This window comes from Hemiscyllium ocellatum, chromosome 42 (assembly GCF_020745735.1).
Source record: "Hemiscyllium ocellatum isolate sHemOce1 chromosome 42, sHemOce1.pat.X.cur, whole genome shotgun sequence".
NCBI lineage: Eukaryota > Metazoa > Chordata > Chondrichthyes > Orectolobiformes > Hemiscylliidae > Hemiscyllium > Hemiscyllium ocellatum.
In genome coordinates this window covers 15,799,932-15,822,889 of record NC_083442.1, presented here as the reverse complement: position 1 = coordinate 15,822,889, position 22,958 = coordinate 15,799,932, and the positions used below count along the sequence as shown (strand labels likewise).

The window sequence follows — 22,958 nt, the reverse complement described above, 5'->3', positions numbered from 1 at the left end:
TTAATAATGTCCTTTAGAGAAGGAAACAGCCATCCTTACCTGGTCTTGTTTACATGTACTCCAGGTCCACGTCTGAAGTGACACGCTGTTGTATAACTGAGGTGTAATTTAACAAAATAAAACTAGAAACAGCTGCTTGAAGATAGAATTGTAGAGATGCACAGCACGGAAACAGACCCTTCAGTCCAACTGGTCCATGCCGACTAGATATCCCACCCCAATCGAGTCCCACTTGCGAGCATTTTGCCCATCTCCCTCTGAACCCTTCCTATTTATATACCCTCTAAATGCTGCAACTGTACCAGCCTCCAGTTCCGGGTCAGAGCAGTGGGACATACTTGAGGTGGAGGCTAAAGATGTTTTGGAAAGAAGACGCAAGAAAATGGCAGGATGGTCACAGTACAGTCCACCCTCTCAACCAAGCCCCTCCCTCCCCCACCCTCTCAACCACCACCCCCGCTCCCCCGCACCAACCCTCTCAACCAAGCCCCTCCCTCCCCCACCCTCTCAACCACCACCCCCGCCCCCCCGCACCAACCCTCTCAACCAATCCCCTCCCTCCCCAACCCGTTCAACCAACTCCCTCCCTCCCCAACCCAAACAACCAACCCCCTCCCTCCCCAACCCACACAACAAACCCCCTCCCTCCCCAACCCCCTCCCTCCCCAACCCAAACAACCAAACCCCCTCCCTCCCCAACCCCCTCCCTCCCCGACCCACACAATCAACCGCCTCCTGCTTTGACCCTGTCAACCAACCACCTCCCTCCCCAACCCACACAACCGACCCCTCCCTCCCCAAGCCCCTCAACCAACCGCCTGCCACCCCAACCCCCTCAACGAACTCCCTCCCCAGCCTATTCAACCAACCCCCTCCCTCCCCAACCCACACAACCAAGCCCTTCCCTCCCCAACCCCCTCAACCAATCACTCCCGCCCCAACCCACTCAACCAACCCACACCCTCCCAAACCCAGACAACCAATCCCCTCCGTCCCCAACCCCTCAACTAACCCCCTCCCTCCCCAACCCACTCAACCAACCCACTCAACCAACCCCCTCCCTCCCCAAACCACACAACCAACCCCTCCCTTCCCTACCCTGTCAACCAACTGCCTCCCTCCCCAACCCACACAACCAACCCACTCCCTCCCCAATCCCCTCAACCAAACCCCTCCCCCCCCACCCTCTCACCCACACCCTGCCTTGCCCCAAAGATGTAAGAACATTCAGAGTCAGATGAGGCAAAAAAAAACCCCTCAAACGCCAGGAGCTCAACATGTGCTGAGAAGGAGATCCAAAAAAACAGGGGTGACATTAAAAGGAAGCTAAGAAATGAAACTTAGTGGTGGCAGAACTATTCACATTCAAAAATAAACACTTGTGGCTGTGTAACCCCCCTCCAGTGCTGCAGGGTATGAGCAGGAAGTTGGGGTTAGATTTGAGAACTCTCCTCCTCTCAAGGCCAGCCTGAAGGCAATATGCTGAACAGCCTCCTTTGGTGCTGTAGCTTTTCTGATCATTCTATATTTGGAAGTTGGGGATGGCGTAGTGGTATTGTCACTGGACTAGAAATCCAGAGAGCCAGGTAATGTTCTGGGGACCCAGGTTCCGATCCCACCAGAGCCGATGGCAGAATTTGAGCTCAACAAAAATTGAAGGTCTAATAACCATGAAGTTGCTCTTAATTGTCGTTAAAAACCCATCAGAGAAGGAAACTGTTGGCCTTGCTTACGTGTCACTCCGAGCCCACACCAATGGTGGTTGACTCTCTGAAGTGGCCTAGCAAGCAATTCTGCTCAAGAGGAACTAGGGATGAGTAACAAATGCTGACACCCATATACCATGAACAAATTAAAAAAAACAGATTCTGTCATCATCACATTTGCTGTGCACATGTTGGCTACAGCATTTCCTCCCTGACAACACTTCAAAAAGTCATTTATTGCCTGCAAAGACTTTGAGGTGTCCACTCATCATGCAAAGTGCTATATAAATGCGAGTTTAGTTTTTTTTCCAAACCCCTCAACCTTATTAAATGGATATTTAGCTGAAAATTGTCATTTTATTTCTTGCAGTCACATGTACCTAAGTACTGTGCAAAGCTTTGTTTTGCAAGGCAGTACAGGGCAGATCAAGGGCATCCAGATCTTAGGGAATTTAGACAGAGTGAGGCATATAATGTTTCTCTGCACAGAGGGTGCATAAAGCAAGATCGACATTATTTGAAGTTAGAGAGGTCCACCCAGTAGTCTAATAACGGCAGGGAAGACACTGTTCTTGTTGGTGCGTGTGTTCAAGCCTCTTGAATGAGCAGCCTTGGCCTATACAGTGACCTTTGTAGTCCCCAGTATGTTATCAATGTTCTATTGAACGGCTGCAGTTCCAGGAAATTGAGCAGCACAGAGTTTCTCGAAACTCTGAGCTGCGGAAGAACCTTGTGTTGTTGCGTTTTCTTCAGGGATTCAGCAAAATTGTGCACTTGTGTGGCACGCTGACCATGTGACAGGTGCTGCTTCATGGGAGTGTTACTCAATCAAGTTTCACTTATAGGCATGTGAGGTAACTTAATCAAAAAGTTAAGGAATCTCTTAAAGGCAGGAGAGAGGTGTTTAGAACTGGGTGAATAGAACTGTCTAGAACTAGGGTAAAAACACACTTTGTTGGTAAAGTTGTGAGACGTAAAACCAAATGCAAGTTATATGTTCATAAAATGATTAAAGTTCTCACGCATTCACCATGTGAGTGTAGGTAGTGAGATCACACACCCAATGGCTATGTCTTTTCCTGGTTTTTAATTTCCTACCTGGGGGTTTGAGAACCAAACTGATAGTGAGAAGAGAGTGAGGCTGGTATGACAGACAAGGGGAGTAAGTCTATTGGACAAGGCAGACAAGAGCTTGGCAGAGAATGAGGTAAGAATGATGAATTGCATTTACTTTGATGCAAGAGGCCTGACAGGTCAGGCAGATGAACCTAGAGCATGGTTGGGAATATGGGTCTGGGATATCACAGTTTTTATAAGAAAGGTGGCTGAGTGTTAGACTGGGCTGTCAGCTTAATGTTCTGGGGTTAGGAATGCCAAAGGGAGACCAGAAAGGAGAGGGAGTGGAATTTTTGATTAGAGGTAACATTATGGATATTCCTGCGAGATCGTCCAGTGAAGTTATATGGGTGGAACTGAGAAATAAGAAAGGGGCTTGTTGAGATTGTATTTCAGGCCTCCAGTAGTCAGTGGGAAATTGAAAAGCAAATATGTAAAAGGAGCTCTGATATCTGTAAGGGTTATAATGGTTGAAGATTTTAACTTTCCAAACATAGACTGGGACAGGACAGTCTTTGTTTGGATGTGGAGGGATTTGTTAAGCATGTGCAAGAAACTTTCCTCAGTCAAGCTGTGGCTATACCGACTGGAGAAAGAGCAATACCTGGCCTTCTCTTGGGAAATAAGACAGGGTAAGTAACTGAGGTTTCAGTGGGGAACACTTTGAGATAACTCTATTAGTTTTAAAATAGTTATGGAAAAAGATAGAACTGATCAAAACTAAATTGGAGTAAGGCCAATTTTGCCGGTATTAGACAGGAACTTTCGAAATAAAAGAAACTAAAAGAGAAAATGCTGGAAAATCTCAGCAGATCTGGCAGCATCTGTAAGGAGAGAAAAGAGCTGACATTTCGCGTCTACCCTTTGTCAAAACTTTCAAAAGTAGGTTTGAGGAGGCTGGGTACAGATGAAGGGGTGATTGGAAATCAGAGGCCTTTAAAAAGAGATAACGAGAGTCCAGAGACAGTATGTTCTTGTTAGTGTGAAGGGGACGGTCAGTAGGTGTAGGGAATATTGGATGACTAGAGAAACTGAGACTCTGGTTAAGACAAGGAAGCCAGGTACAGACAGCTGGGACTGAGGGAATCCTGAGAGGACTGTAAGGACAGTACTTAAGAGGGTAATCAGGAGGGCAAAAAAGGGACAGGAGATAGTTTTGGCAAATTAGAGTTAAGGCAAATCCAAAGTGCATTAAGGGCAAAAGAGTAACCAGGGAGAGAATAGGACCCTTTAAAGATCAGCAAAGCCATCTATGTATGGAACCACAGGAGATGAAATTGAATATTTCATGTCAATATTTGCTGTAGAGAAGGATGTGGAAGTGAGAGAACTTGGGGAAATAAATAGGGATGTCTTGAAAAGAGTTCATATTACAGAAGAGATGCCAGAGGAAGTAGTGGAGGCTGGTACAAGTGCAGGCGCCTAGATGAGTACATGAATAGGAAGGGTTTAGAGAGATATTGGCCAAGTGCTGGCAAATGAGACTAGATCAGTTTAGGATGTCGGGTTGGCATGGACGGGTTGGGCCAAAGGGTCTGTTTCCATGTTGTATGACTCTAACTAGCTGCCCAGTGGATTCTCAATTAGCAGCTAATATATAGGACAACACCAAGAGCTTTGGAGTCACGGGGTAGTGTCCCTACATCTGGCCCAGAACATCCAGTTTCAAATTCCAGTGGCTATGGGGTATGTCATAGTATATCCAAACCATTTGATTAAAACTATTGCCTGAAAGCACCTTGTCCACATTCTACCTCCAGATGACCAAACTGCGAACTGAGGGTTAGAATTTTTGTGTTGGCGTTTCACTGACCACCTGCTAAACTGAGCTAAGGACTAAAACCAGTCAGGTGGTGCCACGCTGATTCCCCTGAGTCACATGATTGCAGACCCTCACCCAGAATGCTTCGGGACAGGAACGCCTGCATCCCACCCCAGTCTTTACAATACCCACATCGCAGCTTCAAATCCATTCTTTGTCTAACACATCTGTCTGCTTTTGAGAGGCTTGAGTCATGTCACTGAAACCTTCTGCATTTGTTTTGCAGGTATAATCAGGAATACTTGCCCTCAGACCTACAGCCGCTTGCTCCCACTGGGAACATCGTCTATGGATATGCGACGTGAGTATTCCTCTGCTATTCCAGTCTGGGAGTGAATGGGAGTGATGTGCCTTTCCTGTGTTTGGTGCCAGCCCTACTAGGTCAGGCAAAGGACTGAACCCTTCCTTCCTGGACCCCAATCATTGTCTCCACAACCTCAGAAGATCTATCTCTACCTCGGAGACACTGTGGCCTGGGCAAAGCCATTCAGCCCCTCAAGCCTGGCCTTTATTCACTTCGGTCCTGTCTGACCAGTATCCTAAATTCTGCTTAGTTTGACACCACATTCTGTAAAACCGCTGCCATTTGTGGATAATATAAAACTTGCAATTGTCATCCTTTAAAATCCAAGATGTGGAGGTGCTGGTGTTGGACTGGGGTGGACAATGTTAAAAATCACACAACACCAGGGAGTAGTTGATAAAGCTTACGGTGCCCTAGACTTTATTAACTGGGACATGCAGTGGAATCATAGAATCCCTACAGTGTGGAACGTGGCTGTATCTGCTCCCAGGAGGAGCAGTTCCATTCCAGGATATCCCACATGGGCTCCTATTTCAAAGGACTACAATTTCCCCTCCCAAGTGACATTGCCGTCACTTCCCACACATCTGCCCTTGAAGCCCACGCCTCCAACTGCAACATGGATAGAAACCTCTCCCAACCCCGCTGCCCCGGTCCTCAGGGAATGTTTCTGGGACTTGCACCAAAAACCCCACTGCCCAGCACCGCAGTCTTCGACTCTGATCTCCAGCAGCTGCAGTCCTCGCTTTCTCAAAGCTGGCCGTTCACCTCATGAAGTTCATACTATCCCTTTGAAGAGCACTCCACCAATCCTGCTCACCCCCCCCCACCCCACTCTCTAGCCTATCTCTGTGACCTCGCATTTCCCATGGTCAATCCACCTAAGCTGCACATCTTTGGACTGTGGTAGGATTCCAGAGCACCTAGAGGAGACCTCACAGACACGGGGAGAATGTGCAAACAATATGCAGGAACAAGCAGGTTATGCTGATTTTGATTAAGATGCTAGTTTGGCTTCAGCTGGAGAATTGTGCTTATTTTTAAGTGCTGAACTTTGGACAGATCTGAAAGCAGTGTACAGAATGCAGAGCATAGGAACAGCAGTAGGCCATTCAGCCCATCGAACCTGTCAGTTCATGTCTGATCGTTTCCTCGATGCCCCTTTCCTACTGACTCTGTCATCCAGAAACCAACTGAATTTCTCTATTGAACCTGCTCAGTGACTGAGCTTCGATGGTCCTCGGGGATAATAATTCCAAACGTTCATCAACCACTGACTGAAGAAATTCTTCCTCATCACTGCCTTAAATGGCTTTCATGCTGAACCATCTCCTGATGGTGGGCTGTAACAGTTCTGTGACCTTATATCCAAAGCCTCCCTGAAAACCCACAATTCCCATGGGCAGCTCCAGGGTCAGTGTTGCCCCATTGGCTCAGCCTGGGATGACAAAGCTCTGGTACAGACCAGAGAAACTGCCTGGTAACTGCCAGTCTAGACATCTCACTTTAAAATGTGAAAAGGAAATGGAAACTTGTGTCTCTCAGCCCTTATAGCTGTAGAGTGCTCCTCTGCAGCAAGGGTGATGTGAGCAAAATCTGTTTCCCTCAGCGAGTAGGAAGGGTATGGAATGTATTACCTGGAAATGTGATTGAGGACAGTTTGACTGAGGCATTCAAGAGGAAGTGGATAGAAATGGTGTGCAGGGATATGGGAAAAGGCAGGAGGGGATAGAACCATTGTTGGCACAACGGGCCAAATGGCCTTCCTTTGCACTGTCGCACTTTTGAGATACTGTTGGAATGAAGGAAGCATGGCAGTTGATTTCACACACACACACACTGGAAAAATCTCTTTGGTGATGTAGGTTGAGTGAAGAATATTGGTCAGTGCCCTGGGGGTCTCTGCTATTGCCTTGAGAGAGCAAGAATAGGCTTTAGTTTAATGCATCTTCAAAAGACAGCACCACCAACACATGCAGCTCTGTCCCGGTGTATTAGCCAACAGCCTGCTCCAGCCTCTTGGGTGGGGCTTAACCCACAAGATGGTGTCTGCAAGGCATGGACGCGGCTGTCAAGCCACATCTCCGACAAGACGGCAGAGCTCAGGGTGCTTCTACCAGGCAGTATTGCCATCCGGTAGAAATTGCTAATCAACCATGAATATGGCTTCGGTGACACCCCTCTAACCACAAAACTTCTTGTGCAACCTGACACGATATGGATAAATACGCTTCACTACTCCCATGTTTGCATCACAGGTATCCCACACCATCCTAATGAAGTTAAAAATCACACAACACCAGGTTATAATACAACAGGTTTAATTGGAAGCCCTAGCTTTCGGAGCGACACTTCTTGGACTGTTGGACTGTAACCTGGTGTTGTGTGATTTTTTAACTTTGAACACCCCAGTCCAACACCGGCATCTCCAAATCATCCTAATGAAAGCAGAGTGCTGCCGGAATCTGAAGTAGATTGGGCCAGTATTTGTTGCAGTTTAGAAGATTGAGGTGCCCTTATTGAGACATGCAAGATTCTTAACAGGGAAGGTGTGGAAAGGTTGTTGTCCCTCGTGGGAGACAGAAGGTACCAGAAGATTCAATCTCAGAGAAGAAAAGGGGTTACGTATTTTAGACAGCAATGATGAGGAATTTCTTCTCTCAGAGGGGAGTGAATCTGTGGAATTTGTAAGTGCAGAGGGCTGTTGAAATTAGGTTATTGAGTAAATTGGGCCCGGCACAGTGCCAGGGACCCGAGTTTGATTCCAGCCTCGGGCAACTGTCTGTGTAGGGTTTGCACATTCTCCCCCTGTGTCTACGTGGGTTTCCTTTGGGTGCTCCGGTTTCCTCCCACAATCCAATCCAAAGCTGTGCAGGCTGGGGTGGATTGGCCATGATCAATTGCCCATAGTGTTCAGGGATTAATTAGGGAGTACATGTAGAGTAATATAGGGTAGAGGAATGGGTCTGGGCGGATTGCTGTTCAGAGGGTTGGTGTGGACTTGTTGGGCCGAAGGGCTGAGCTAGTTTTTTTAATCAGTGCGGGAATCAAGGGTCATGGGAAAAGGCAGGAAAGTGGAGTTGAGGATTTTCAAATCAGCCATAATCTCATTGGATACTTGAGTAGCCCCATCGGGCTGAATCCCAATGAAGGGCTTTTGCCCGAAATGTCAATTTTCCTGCTCCTCGGATCCTGCCTGACCTGCTGCGCTTTTCCAGCACCACTCTAATCTAAACCCATTGGGCTGAATGGCCTAATTCCACTCTGCATCTTAAAGTCTGCAATCCAAAATGTTCAGCTGCTCTGGCAGTTTCAGTGGAGAGGGAGCGAAACGCAGTCAGTACTTCGAATCAACTCTTCCTCAAAAAACATTTCTATCCAACACAGTTCACTGACTGAGAAAGTGGTGATCACTTTCTTTGGGGGGGAAAAAAAAACAAATCTCTTACACTCCGCTAGGCTTGCATCCTGCTGGAGTTCAGAGGAGCAAAGTTCAACTCAATTGAACCCAATAAGATCCTTAAGGGGTCTTGACAGGGTATGGGAGAATCTCAAACTGCTGATAATAGCTTCAAATAAGGAATCACCCATTTAGAACAAAGATGCGGAGAATTTCTTTATCATAAAAAGGGTCATTAGCTTTTGGAACTCTGTTTTCTTCAACAGGCAGTGGAAGCAGCGAATGTAAGTATTGAAGAGTTAGGAGGAGGCCATTTAGCCCCTTGAGAGTCTCCTTCAATATGATAATGGATGATTTCTTCTGGGTCTCAACTCTATTTTCTGCCTGCTCTTCAGAACCCTTCAACCCGTTACTAAATAAAAATCTGTTTATCTCCTCCTTAAATTTGCTCAATGTCCTGGCATCCACCGCACTCTGCGATCGTGAATTCTAGAGTCACGATCCTTTGACTGTTTTGAAAGCAGAGTTGGATAGATTGTTGATACCAGAGAGGGGTGGGAATGTAGAATTGAGTTTACAATCCGATCTTACCTTATTCAATGCAGCGCTGACTCAGAATGGTTTGCTCCTTCCCCAATCCGATGTGTATGCTGATGTTTTACCAATGTTCACGGTGAAGATTGAGGTCACAAGTCCACCAATGGCATTGACTGGGCCATCTTACATTTCCTATTCCCGAAATACCATTGGCCGCATGTGGCTTTTTTCGTGGCCAATGGCTAATCTGTCGCCCAGTGCTGCTGTCAAATCAGGAGACGATAGGTCGTTAGGGGGACCAAAAGTGAAAACGATTAAAACACTTGGCACCAAGGAGCTGTGGGAAGCAATGGAAAAGTTAAAATATCTTTAATCTGTGCTGGAATTACAGGTGTGAAGATGCGGAAGCCTATGAGGTACAGGATGGAGAGTACAGCTCAGGAATCTTTATGAAGTACCTTAAAAGGCACATCCTGAAGAAAAAGAAAGTCACCCAGGTTTTGGAGAATGTCTCTGAGGGTAGGTGTGACTCATCCTTTTCGACACTTACCATCTTTGCCGACAGGCAGGAGACTATCTTTGTCCCTTGCTTGTGAGTACAATGAGAGAAAGGAAAGAGCTTTCATTCATAGAGCGCTTTTCAAGAGCTTTACAGTGAATTTTATAAAGTCCCAATTGTTGTAATGTAGGATAGAGTAGTCATCATGCGAAGCACGGCAAGCTCCCACAATAGCAGATAATCAGAGGTTGGAGATCCCAATTAGAGCAAAGGATAGAATGTCTCTGCTTCCTACCCCTCAGTCAATCTCCTTTATAAACGTTATAGTCCTTTTCAGAGGGCTGGCTGTGTGCAAATTGGCCGCCACATTTCCAACATTGCAAGCTGTACCTGCACTCCAGGCTGTATGCTTTTGAATATAAAACCCTTTTGGAAATCCTGGCATCATGGAAAGTGCCAAAGAAATGGAAACGCAAGTGGAGAGCTGGAAAGAATCACTGGATCTTATCGGGTGACCTTACAGAGGTTTATAAAATCAAGACGGGTTCAGATGAAGTGAATGGCAGGTGTCTTTTCCCTAGGGTGGGGGATTTCAACCTTAGGGGGCATAATTTTAAGGTGAAAGGAGAAAGATTTTAAAAAGCCTGGGTAATTTCCAGAGGAAGTGGTGAATATGGGTACACTTGCAAAATTTAAGAGACATTTGGTAAGTACTTGAATAGGAAAGGTTTGGAAGGATATAGGCCAGGAGCAGGCAGGTGGGACTAGTTTAGTTTGGAATTATGGTCGGTATGGACTGGTTGGACCAAAGGGTCTGTTTCCGTGCTTAGAATAGATTCCCTACAGTATGGAAATAGGCCCTTCGGCCCAACAAGTCCGCACCGACCCTTCAAAGAGTAACCCACCCTGCCCCATTCCCCTACATTTACCCCTGACTAATGTACCTGACGCTGTTGGCAATTTATCACAGCTATTGTAGCTGTTGATATTGTTGATATCAACAATCTATCCAATTCACCTGGCCTGCACATCTTTGGACTGTGGGAGGAAACCGGAGCACCCGGAGGAAACCCACGCAGACACGGGGAGATTGTGCAAACTCCACGCAGACAGTCGCCCGAGGCTGGGATCGAACCTGGGTCTCTGGTGCTGTGAGGCAGCAGTGCTAACTGCTGAGCCACCGTGCCCCCATGCTGTATGACTCTATCTTATACAAATGATACAGTCCCTCGTTCACTCGTGGTTTACAGATACAAACCGGGAAATAGCCAAACTCAGGAGCTGTAAATAGATACACGAATGCCTGGAAAGAAACAACAAAGAGAAACATCCTCAAAGTTTGAATTGATCAGGGCCTCAGAGATTTACCAAGAACCAAAGGGCTATAATCTGCAGTGCCAGAGGATATAATGACATCTGCTCTCAAGTTAACTCATCCTCGAAACGTGTTGTTTACATTTTAACGTTTTGCTTGGCATGTTCCTGGCCTGAGCCAATCATGATGCAGGGAAGGAAACTGCAAATTCAGGACCGGACTGGGTCCTTAATCCATCTGAAACATTGTGAAATAAACTGACTGAGAAGGGAATGTATATTATAGAGTAGTTAGATTCAATGCCAAATCGTGTGCAGAAAGTGAGAGAGAAAGGGAAACAAAATCTCCACCCATAATTAAATATCCCACACTTGGATAGATAATTATCAGTGCCAGAGAGATTGACTAAGTGTAATTAATGAGACTGACATTGAGGATATTGAACGGGATTTAACTCCGTGGTTGAATGTAGTTCATTCCTACAGTCTTCATTCTCCCATGAGGTGTCAGAATTGCTGACAAGTCCAGTATTTGTTACATATTCCTAAGGTCTCTTGAAATTTCAAGGAGATCTCGCGCAGGAATACAAAATGCTAAAGGAGAATGACAAAGTAGAGAAAGACTACATTTTGCCCACTGTGGGGAATCTAGAGCAAGAGATCATAGCGATAAGCTAAGGCATGGCAAACTTAGAGCCAAGATGAAGAGGAATTCTCTCAAAGGCTCGTGAATATGTGGAATTCACTCCTCTTTCCCCTGGCCCCGGCCCCAGTGAATGCTAGGACTTTGAGTAAGCTTAAGGAAGAGATAGAGAGATTTTTAATTAGTAATGGGTTTAAGGGGTATGGAGAGCAGGCCAGAAAGATCAATCATGATCATAAGCGATGGTGGGGCAGACTCGAGGGGCTGAATGGCCTCCTCCAGATCCGAGTTCTTATGTTCTTAACTGAATAGCTTGCTGGGCCATTTGCAGACAGCATTTAAGAGTCAGCTACATTACTATGGATTTGAAGTCACGTGTAGGCCAGACAGGATAAGGACCAATAGTGATCCAGAGAATCTTATAAATAGAAGAGCAATTTATTGTCACTTGTATTTCTGAAAATACAGTGAGATGTGTGTAAGTCGCCACAATTCAGCACCATTTTACTGACTGACAGAAACTAAAGAAATAATTGAGACAAAATTAGAACAAAGTTCATTTTTTGTAGGACAGTTGATGTGAATACATGGTTAGCAACACTGATAATTCCTGTTTCTGAATTGGATTTAAATTGCACCAGCTGCCACAATGGGATTTGAACTTATGTCACCAGAATATTAGCCTGGGTCTCTGGGTTCTGGCCCAGGGTCTCTGGGTTCTGGCCCGGGTCTCTGGGTTCTGGCCCGGGTCTCTGGGTTCTGGCCTGGGTCTCTGGATTCTGACCCGGGTCTCTGGGTTCTGGCCTGGGTCTCTGGGTTCTGGCCCGGGTCTCTGGGTTCTGGCCCGGGTTTCTGGGTTCTGGCCCGGGTCTCTGGGTTCTGGCCTGGGTCTCTGGGTTCTGACCCGGGTCTCTGGGTTCTGGCCCGGGTCTCTGGGTTCTGGCCCGGGTCTCTGGGTTCTGGCCTGGGTCTCTGGATTCTGACCCGGGTCTCTGGGTTCTGGCCTGGGTCTCTGGGTTCTGACCCGGGTCTCTGGGTTCTGGCCCGGGTTTCTGGGTTCTGGCCCGGGTCTCTGGGTTCTGGCCTGGGTCTCCGGATTCTGACCCGGGTCTCCGGGTTCTGGCCTGGGTCTCTGGGTTCTGGCCCGGGTCTCTGGGTTCTGGCCCGGGTCTCTGGGTTCTGGCCCGGGTCTCTGGGTTCTGGCCTGGGTCTCTGGGTTCTGACCCGGGTCTCTGGGTTCTGGCCCGGGTCTCTGGGTTCTGGCCCGGGTCTCTGGATTCTGACCCGGGTCTCTGGGTTCTGGCCCGGGTCTCTGGGTTCTGGCCTGGGGTCTCTGGGTTCTGGCCCGGGTCTCTGGGTTCTGACCCGGGTCTCTGGGTTCTGGCCTGGGTCTCTGGGTTCTGGCCTGGGGTCTCTGAGTTCTGGCCTGGGGTCTCTGAGTTCTGGCCTGGGTCTCTGAGTTCTGGCCTGGGTCTCTGGGTTCTGGCCTGGGTCTCTGGGTTCTGGCCTGGTGGCATTACCACTGTGCCTCCCAATACACAGCACCTTCCAGTGGAGCTGTTTTCATGGAAGTGTTGGTGGAACAGGGGCATCCTGTAGAGAAACCTTTGAACTTGTTTGTGGATCTGCCCTCACCTGGAGATACTGTGACACCTTCTCACTAACCAGTGTCAAAGCCTCATCGTTACCCTGACAACAGTGTACAGGCCAAGGTTAAAGAAAACCAAAAACTACTGGTTAGCAACAACTAAACCAATTGGAGCTTGTTATCCAGCAAGACTTTTGATGAAAAAAAACTTTCACAACCTCAGGGGCATCCCAAAGGACTTTATTGTTGAATGTTCCTTTCAAAGTACCTTTGTTAACGTAATGTAGGAAATGGCCACCGCTGTTTTTGCCCACACCAAGATCCGATGGACATTCAGGTTGAGATATTTAAATGGTGTTGATTGAGAGATAGATATTGGCCGGGGGAGAGCAGTTCTTTGAAAGTATGACCTTTCTTAAAGAAGCCTTTAGTCAGCATACAGCACTCCTTCTACATTGTACAGAGTGCTGACTCCGAAAAATAGTCTGAAACTCCAGCAGTGACTGCAATACAGCACAGGCAGTACTCGTGCGTAAAAGGCGTTTTGAATATAAATCGCTGTCTCCGCTATCTAGAAAACTGTACGGGTTTGCGTTGAGGTCATCAGCTCTGTGAACAGGTAAAAGTCAACCTTCTAATGAGAATGTAGCGTTAGCCAACTGGGAAGCTGCTAAATCATATTGAAGTTCAATCAATTGTTCTCTGGAACGTTATCTCCTCCTGCTGATTAATGATAGCACAACAAGTTGAAATGACATTTAAAATTTTTTTTGTCTCTATTTTATATGTCCAGTTCATTGTTTTTGGAACTTCTAATGAAGGGTCACTGGACCTGAAATGTTAACTCTGATTTCTCTTCCAAGATGTTGCTTTGACTTGCTGAGCTTTTCCAGCAATGTTTTCTTTATTTTGGAAGTTCTGTTCCCGCCACACTTTTGGGCAGCACGTTCCGGGCTGGGGAATAGCGAAAGAAGAAGCAAGAAATTGGGGGATTCGTTAGCTCAGGGAGCAGACTGGCGTTTCTATGGCAGCAGATGGGAGTCCGGGATGGTCTGTTGTCTCCTTGGGTCCAGGGTGTCACAGAGTGGCTGCAGGGCATTCTTCAGGGGGAGGGGTGAATAATTGGAGGTCATGGTCCGTGTTGGTGTGAGTGACTTGGGGTAGGCAGGGGAATGTGGTCCTGCAAACAGGAGCGAGCTAGAAAGGTAGCAAACAGGACCACAAATACAGTAATTTATGAATGACTCCCAGTGTCATGTTCAAGCGAGTGCAGAAATAGGAGGATAAGGCAGATGAATGTGTGACTGGAGAGATGGTGAAGGAGGGAGGGATTAGATTTCTGGGACACCTGGACTGAGTCTGCAGAAAGTCTGAACAGAGCTGGGACTGAGTTCCATGGAGCACTTTGCTCGTGCCATTGAGAGGGTTTCGACGGACCTTGGCAGGGGTGTGGGAACCGTGAGAGAACTAGGCCGAGTCTACACTTCACAGAATAGACAATAGACAATAGGTGCAGGAGTAGGCCATTCAGCCCTTCGAGCCTGCACCACCAATACTTCCAGATGCAACTGGCTCGAGTGTAGATATCTCCGTGGATTGTCACCTTGCTGCAGTGGGGAGGCTTGGGTGTTCCTTTGATCCCGAGGGCAATGCCGTCAGGAATTCTCTGCTCCTGGCAGGGCCAACTAAGGTCTGAGGGGAGCAACAAGACACGGTGCAATTCAAAACAAGTCCCCAATAGTGATTAAGGCCAAAGGTATTTGATATCAACGGATGAGCAGGAGGGCGACCCTCACAGTTGTCAAGATCCCCTTGCTACTGGAACTGTATCTGTCAAGGACTGTGTATCTGCCAACAAACAAGGTTTGTTAAAGTATGTCCTGCACAAGGCAATGACCAAAAGGAGTATGGGCTCATCAGGCCACCGCAAGAACCTACAAATCCACAAGGTGTGCCACGAACTTTGCTAGATGGGCAGTCGATAGTAATTGATCACTGACCTTAGCACAGACTGCAGCAGTGAAGTCAGAGGAAGGAAGGAAATAAATGAAGTCTGCAGTAGGGTTACTGTGCGTATATGGGAACACGTGGAGTATAGTAAATGAAGTCAGAGAGTCACCGGCACAGATCGCCACATGGAACCTTGATGTTATGGTGATAACAGAGACCTGGCTCAAGGAGGGTTGGGACTGGGTGTTAAATGTTCCTGGGCACAAGGTATTGAGAAAAATTAGAAAAGGAAGGGTAACAGTATTGGAGTATATCGCAGTGCTGGAGAAAGAGATGTCACAGAGGGTCTCAGCACAGAGTCCATTAAGCTCGAACAAAGGAATAAACAGGGTACAATTATATTGCGGGATGTAGTCTATAGATCTGCAATTAGTGGTAAGGAGGTAGAAGAACAAATCTGCAGGGAAGTTACAGAGAGAGTGTCAACATTGTGGAGTTGTTACAATGGGAGAGTTGTTGTGAATGGGCAGTGAGGGCTAAGAGAGTTTCCTGTTACTAGTATGTTCCCATTCCAGCAAGGAAGGATGCATTGCTGGGCCAGCTTCTTGGCAATAAGGTGGGCCAAGTGGACCAAGAGTCAGTCAGATTGCTGTTTCCTAAATGTTCTCCATATCATAGGGTTTAGGATAATGGTGAAGAATCAAGATTAGAGTGTTGCTGGAAAAGCACAGCTGGTCAGGCAGCATCTAAGGAGCAGGAAAATCAACATTTCGGGCAAAAGCCGTTCATCAGGAGAATGACATGCAGCATTCCAGAGTGAGAAACATCAGTTGACAGAGAGCATACTTTAATAGGGCAAGATCCAAGCTGGGAAGGATTGTCTGGAATGAGGTTAGAAGGAAAACCAATGACTAAACAATGAGCTACCTACAAAGGGGAGATGGTTTGGGAACAGTTGAGGTACATTCCCTCAAATGGGAAAGGTAGAAAACGTCAATCCAGAGCCTGCCTGGATGGCAAAGGATGTACACTTTTGACAAGTGTCAGGCAGAAAATGTAATCATGAATCAAAAGGAATGCAGAAGGTTCAGAGGAGAGGTGAAAACCAGCTAAGAAGCAAAGAGGAATTATGAGAAAAGGCATGTAGCCAACACAGGGAGAGATCCCAGTGTCCTGTATGGCCACCTGATCAGTAAGAAGGTGGTAAAAGGGGGAGGTTGGTCTGATCTCACAGAATACCTAGATGCAAAGGCATGACTGAGATGTTCAATGAACACATTCTATCCCTGGCTTTGTCAGACTGAATGTCGAAAGGATTGGCTTTTGGTTTTAAGATTCTCTGGGATTAGCTGTGTTGACAAAGACCACACTTATTGCTCAAATCCAGTTCCCTGGAGAAGATGCTTGGCGTGGGCCATCACTGTGGTGATGACAGTCCGACAGTGTTGTGTACTGAGGTCTGGGACTTTTATCCAACAGCAACGAAGGAATGGAGAAGCAAGTCCAAGTCAAGGTGGCTTGTGACTTGGCGGTTGTGGTGTTCCTTGACCATTTCAGCACTTCTCCCTGTTAAAGGACGTCTTGAGGGGGAGTGGTGCTGTGGATGCAATCTTGGGGAGTTGCTGAACGCTAAGCTTGAAATGATGGGCCAGAGACAGCAGAGAAGTGAGTGTCAAATTCATGGTCCGGGATCCAGGACAGCAGTGATTAATGTTCTGAAAAGAGGAAGCAGAGAGATTTGAAGGATTAGTGCAGATCCGATGGGCCGATTGGCCTCTATCTGCACTGTAGGGATCCTACTGGTCATTCTGCTTTAATGTGTGTTTTGTTAATGTGAATTCACTGTAACGTGATTACCGAATTGGGGCCACTATCTAAAACACAAACTTTTAATGTGTGTTGGCTGTAACACAATTACATCACCCAATGCTTTAGGCGCTGTTTCTGAAGCGCAATTTTTGTACAATACGGGGTAGCATAAGAACACTCCCATCATGTTATACACGAACCATCTGAATGATTCTGTGACCCATACAAGTGGGATGTGCCAGGGGAGTGTATGGCACCTGAGCTGATTTCAGACTCCATTCGTTATATTTCCAAAGAGTGAACACTCATTTACAAATCTCAGGGGTCAGCAGCTCAGGGGTCTTGTGCTAAAGACAAGAAAACTGCAGATGCTGGAATCTAAAGTAGATAAGCAGCGGGTTGAAAGCCAGGCAGCATCAGGAGGTGGAGATGTCAACATTTCAGGTTGAGGCCCTTCATCAGGATAAGCTTGACCCGAAATGTTGACCTCTCCACCTCCTGATGCTGCCTGGCTTGCTGTGTTCCTCCAGCCCCCTGCTAGTCTGTTCTGACTGTGCTGTTCCTCTGAATCCGAAGGCAGGTTTGATGTTCCAGGGTTTCCCAATAATGAGGCTTTTGGGCTGTCTGTTAAATGACTTGCATTTCACCCAAAAACTGGGATTGAAAGACTAACGTGACACATTCACAGCAGTTTCCATTTTGTTTTGTAGTAGTGGCTGGAGATGAGCCCATCAGTCCCAACCATCCAGAGAATGGAGACTGAGTTGAGGCAGGTTGACGAAGGACAGTGAATTCAATGACCAGGAGGTCCAAACCAATCGGCTTTTATTAACATTATTTGGGACCGAGCTATAATTGCAGAATGTTACGACACAGAAAGAGGTCGTTTTGTTAACATTGTTTGGTACTAAGCTATAATATCGCAGAATGGTTATGACACAGAAAGAGGCCATTTGGCCCAGCGTGTCTGTGCTGGCTCTCCATGTGAGCAACTCATCACTCCTCACCTTCTCTCTGTAGCCCTGCCTTTTGGTCCTTTTCAGATAATGATCTAATTCCCTTGTGAAGGTCTGCGTTGACCTTATCTACACTGAGCTCTTGGGCAGGTTGAACCACTCGCTGCATGAAGAGCTTACTCCTCATGACCTCTGTTACTCCTTTTGCCAATGACCTTCAATCCATAACCTCTGGTTCTCAATCCTTCCACCTGGGTGAACAGGTTTTCCCAATCTATCCTCTCCAGACTGCTTGGCATTTCTTATGGATATGGGGATGTTGCACCTACAAATTTACAAGTTGAGACTGACCAACTTGTACTGGAAGGTTATACTACAATGGACCTGGTGTGATGGCCATGCAGAACTGATGGGGCTCAAGAGAGTGCAACTCCTAGTGTAGCATTCCAGGCAATGGCAGTTCGGCCTGAACACTTGCAATACCCTGTGTATCATGGTACAAACGTGATCCAGTCTGCCCTTCCCTATATCCTGGGAAAACCACATGATCTCCTGGGAGAGGTGGAAAGAACAGGATTTTGAAACCCAGCCTTGGAACTTCGGGAAGAAATTTTCTTGGAAAATATTCAGCCTGGAGTCCGTTTACTAGTGGTGTGACACAAGGATCTGTTTTGGGACCACTGCTCTTTGTCATTTTTATAAATGACTTAGACGCAGGCATAGGTGGGTGGATTAGTAAATTTGCAGATGACACTAAAGTTGCTGGAGTAGTGTACAGTGTGGCTGAATGTTGCAGGTTGAAGGGGGACTTGGATAAACTGCAGAATTGGGCTGAGAGGTGGCAAATGGAGTTCAATGCAGCTAAATGTGAGATGATGCTCTTTGGGAAGAATAACAGGAAGGCAGAGTACTGGGTCAATGGAAAGATTCTTGGTCATGTGGATGTGCAGAGGGATCTTGGAGTCCATGTGCATAGATCCCTGAAAGTTACCACCCAGGTTGATAGTGCTGTTAAGAAGGCATATGGTGTGTTAGGTTTCGTTGGTACAGGGATTGAGTTCCGGAGCTGCAATATCATGTTGCAACTATACGACACGCTAGTGCAGCCGCACTTGGAATACTGCGTACAACTCTGGTCGCCATATTTCGGAAAGGATGTGGAAGCATTGGGAAAGGTGCAGAGGAGATTTATCAGGATGTTGCCTGGTCTGGAGGGAAGGTCTTATGAGGAAAGGCTGAGAGACTTGGGTCTGTTCTCATTGGAAAGAAGAAGGCTAAGAGGGGATTTGATAGAGACATGCAAGATGATCAGAGGATTAGATAGGGTAGACAGTGAAAGTCTTTTTCCTAGGATGTTGACATCAGCTAATACAAGGGGGCATAGCTACAAATTGAGGGGTGATAGATTTAAGACAGTTGTCAGAGGCAGGTTCTTTACTCAGAGAGTGGTAAGGGCATGGAATGCCCTGCCCACCAGTGTAGTTAACTCAGCCACATTAGGGAGATTCAAACAATCCTTAGATAAGAACATGGGTGATGATGTGATAGCGTAGGGGGGGGCGAGCTGAGAATAGTTCACAGGTTGGTGCAACATCGAGGTTCTATGTTCTATTCCTCTCTCAACCCCCACCTTTGATGATCGATAGTGGTCCAGCAGATAATGCTGTGAGGGAGCTGCTATTGGAATGAGGTAATGGTGTTGACGTATTGAACTGCACAGATGGAGTAAGGTCCAAGTGTGTTCCCTGATCTTGGCTCAGTTAGCTGACATAGGTGCTGCCACTGGACACAATGCTATTTAGTTAGAAGGAGTATTGCATCTAGTCACCTCCTCATCACCCATAGCCTTACCTTTAACAGAAGAATCCCTGTTTATATCTTTTCTGAAAGCACCACACTGGAGAGCATGACTGAACTAGGCCGTAACACTTCCTGTTTTCCAAAGGGGCCCCTCAGTCTGGGCCTACACATGGAGAAAGCTCTGTGGGCGGTAGAGCCAAAGGTCTGTGTACCCATAAACCACAGCCCAGTTCTGAAGAAGGGTCACTCAACCCGAAACATCACCTCTGATTTCTCTCCACAGATGCTGCCAGACCCGCTGAGCTTTTCCAGCAACTTCTGTTTGTGTCTCACGCACACATTCCCCCCCCCCCCCCCCCCCCCCATCCCACTATGCAGCCACGGGAGAGAATTGGGAAAGAGCTGGTTGTGGGACTGAAGGGAAAGAAATGAGAGTGTCGGCCTCCCAGCTGGGGAGCTAGGTTGGTGCGATCACTGGGGTATGTACGCTGCGGAAGGGGAAGGGCCAGTCCTGCTCATAGTGCTCTGTTCTACCCACAAACTGAACAAGACGTGGCAAATTTGGCAATGAGGTGTATGGTGCGATGAGAGAGGAGTTACATTTATTTTACCCCTGTCTCAGCCTCAGGGCATCCTAAAATAATTTGCCATGTTGTACTTGTGAAACGTAGTGGCTTCTCTAATGCACATAACGCCAGTCATATTGTGCAATCCAAGCTTCCACCCAGTTCACACGGTACAGGTTGAGGGATAATGTTGCCAGGACTCTTAGATGTCCACCTGAGAGGACTCTTAGTTCAACACGGTTCTTGGGGCGGTACGATGGCTCAGTGGTTAGCATAGCCGCCTCACAGTGCCAGGGATCCAGGTTTGATTCCAGCCTCGGGTAACTCTCTTTGTGGGATTTGCACTTTTTTTTAGATTAGATTACTTACAGTGTGGAAACAGGCCCTTCGGCCCAACAAGTCCACACCGACCCTCCAAAGAGCAACCCACCCAGACTCATTCCCCTACATTTACCCCTTCACCTAACACTACGGGCAATTTAGCATGGCCAATTCACCTGACCTGCACATTATTGGACTGTGGGACGAAACCGGAGCACCCGGAGGAAACCCACACAGATACTGGGAGAATGTGCAAACTCCACACAGTCAGTCGCCTGAGGTGGGAATTGAACCCAGGTCTCCGGCGCTGTGAGGCAATCTCCCAGTGTCTGCGTGGGTTTTCTCCGGGTGCTCCAGTTTCCTCCCACAGTCCAAAGATGTGCAGGAGAGGTGGATTGACCATGGGAAATACAGGGTTACAGGGATTGGGGTAGGGGTGGGTGGGAGATGTGGGGAATGCTCGGGGGGTGGAGGGGCGGTTCAGTGTGGACCTGATGGGCAGAATGGCCTGCTTCCACATTGTCAGGTTCTGTGATTTCATCCTGAAGGCAGTGCAGCACTGAAAAGGTCAGCTCAGGTTTGGGCAGCACCAGTTCCTGGAGTGGAGTAGGAGACTGTGGCTTTCTGACTCATTCCGGCTGTTGGTTAAGAGAGAGTGTGAGAGGAGCGGAGTGAGCAAAGATTGGTCACTTTTAGAGGCACACTTCTGCAGGATTGATAATTTTATGATTTTTGGAAAGTCCCTCCGGTAATCGGACTCCTCTCTGCGGGCTGGACCTGCGTAAGCAGTGACCTCATTTGCCCGAAATGAACAGTGCTCTCTCCGAGGAAGAGGAACCTGATCACTCTGACCTTGTGCCATTGACAGCTGCCTCTGCCGTGGACTGACAGCTTGATGCAAGGCAGGGGAAACGGGAAGACATTCCCAGCTTTTCAACGCCTGGCCGAAATCAAAGGCCCAGGCGGTTTTAAACAGCAGCCCACGCCATCTGAATGGAATCCCTGGCTGTAACCTATGGCAACAACCGAGTCAAAGAGAGGGGGAGAGGGGGGAATCTGCTGGGAATTTGGGAGGTCTGGCGAATTTCCACAGTAAGGATTCAGTGAGTGATTCCAACTTGTTGTTTAGACCACACCTTAAATTCCTGGGATGCTTTCACTGTTCTTGTGTAACCCTCATCCAGTAATCATAGCCCTGCCATTCCCAATCAGTCAGTGACTGAACACTGCTCAGATATAGCCCCTGCTCCAAGGTAACCTCCTCCTAAACAAAGCTCATTTTACTCAGCATTATTTACATGGGTGCAGAAATAATTATCTTCCTTCTCTCCCTAATATTAGCGAGCTGGATAGTTTCAAGATTAATGCAATTAGTGTCATAAGACTCATAGAGCTGTACAGCATGGAAATAAACCCTTCGGTCCTACTCATCCATGATGACTAGATATCCGAAATAAACCCAGTCTCATTTGCCAGCACTTGGCCCATATCGCTCTAAACCCTTCCTATTCATGTACCCATCCAGATGCCTTTTAAATGTCATTGTACCAGCCTTCACCATTTTCTCTGGCAGCTCATTCCATACATGCACCATCCTCTGCATGCAAAAATTGCCCCTTGGGTCCCTTGGATTTTTCCCCTGTCCCTATCAATCTCTAGTCTTGCTCGATCAGAATGTTGCTAAGATAGTGGCAGAAATACAGGATTTCTTTATCGCGTATGTCTTTTGACACTTAATGTCGTGATCCCTTCTGTCTCTTGTGAACTCTCTGACCTCTAGGTCAATGCTGCCTCCTGTTGTGCAGGTTAGGTTTGTTTGTTTTGGAGCTCTGAGCTTCCTGCAGTGTTGTGTGCAGTCCCTGAACGTTCTGAGTCATGGTCATCTGCAGGAGCAAGTTTGCAGTCTCTAGACTTCTCCTGATGACTGAAGACAGAGACCATTCTGGCCATCCTCCTTCACCCACCTTCAAAGACCATGTGTGCCCTCCATTGATTTCCTCTGGCTGGAGATTTATTTCACACGTTGATTGCACTGGCTTTATTGTTGTAAGCTGCCTTTCAGCCTGTCCCTGTGGAGTGAGGAAGACTTGTTTTGTTTCCTGCCTTTCCCAACCTCAGACCATCCCAAAGTTTTAAATGTACAATAGTATCAGAAATGCAGATAGAAGCTCCTGCAAACAGCAGTGCGATAACTACCAGTTGCTCCTGTTTATGTAATGTTAATTGAGGCATAAACATTGTTCAGGACATTAGTGTTACTGCTCCTGATCTGTTTCACAATCAATCAAAGGATGTTTTGCTGTGTTTTGATGTCCCTTCCCAAGCTGGCACCTGTGACAGTGCAGCACCCGGTCAGTGCGGGACTGAATCAGCCGAGCTGTTTGTGCTGGAGTCTCTGGAGATAGACTGGTAACGAGTAGTACAGAGTACACAAAGCCAGACTACACATCAGAGACACTTCTGTAGTAGTGTGCACATCGCAACACTCATAGAGCATCCACACCACTAGCGGTGTCCAGTGATGCCTTCCCATTAGCAAGCCTTTCATTTCTCTATTTTCTTTTTGCCCGTATATGGGATGTGGACCAGCATTTATTGCCTGCCCCAATTACCCAGAGGGCAGTTAA

At 47.2% G+C, this 22,958-nt stretch overlaps 1 protein-coding gene across 1 annotated transcript in view; it reads left to right on the top strand.

Annotated features, from left to right (window-relative positions):
- Positions 1–22,958, top strand: part of malt3 (MALT paracaspase 3) — a 138,894-nt gene that overhangs the window by 99,111 nt on the left and 16,825 nt on the right. The window contains exons 12-13 of the mRNA XM_060853749.1: positions 4,871–4,945; positions 9,277–9,404. Of these exons, the coding sequence (XP_060709732.1) occupies positions 4,871–4,945; positions 9,277–9,404 (203 nt within the window). The remainder of the gene's footprint in view (positions 1–4,870; positions 4,946–9,276; positions 9,405–22,958) is intronic.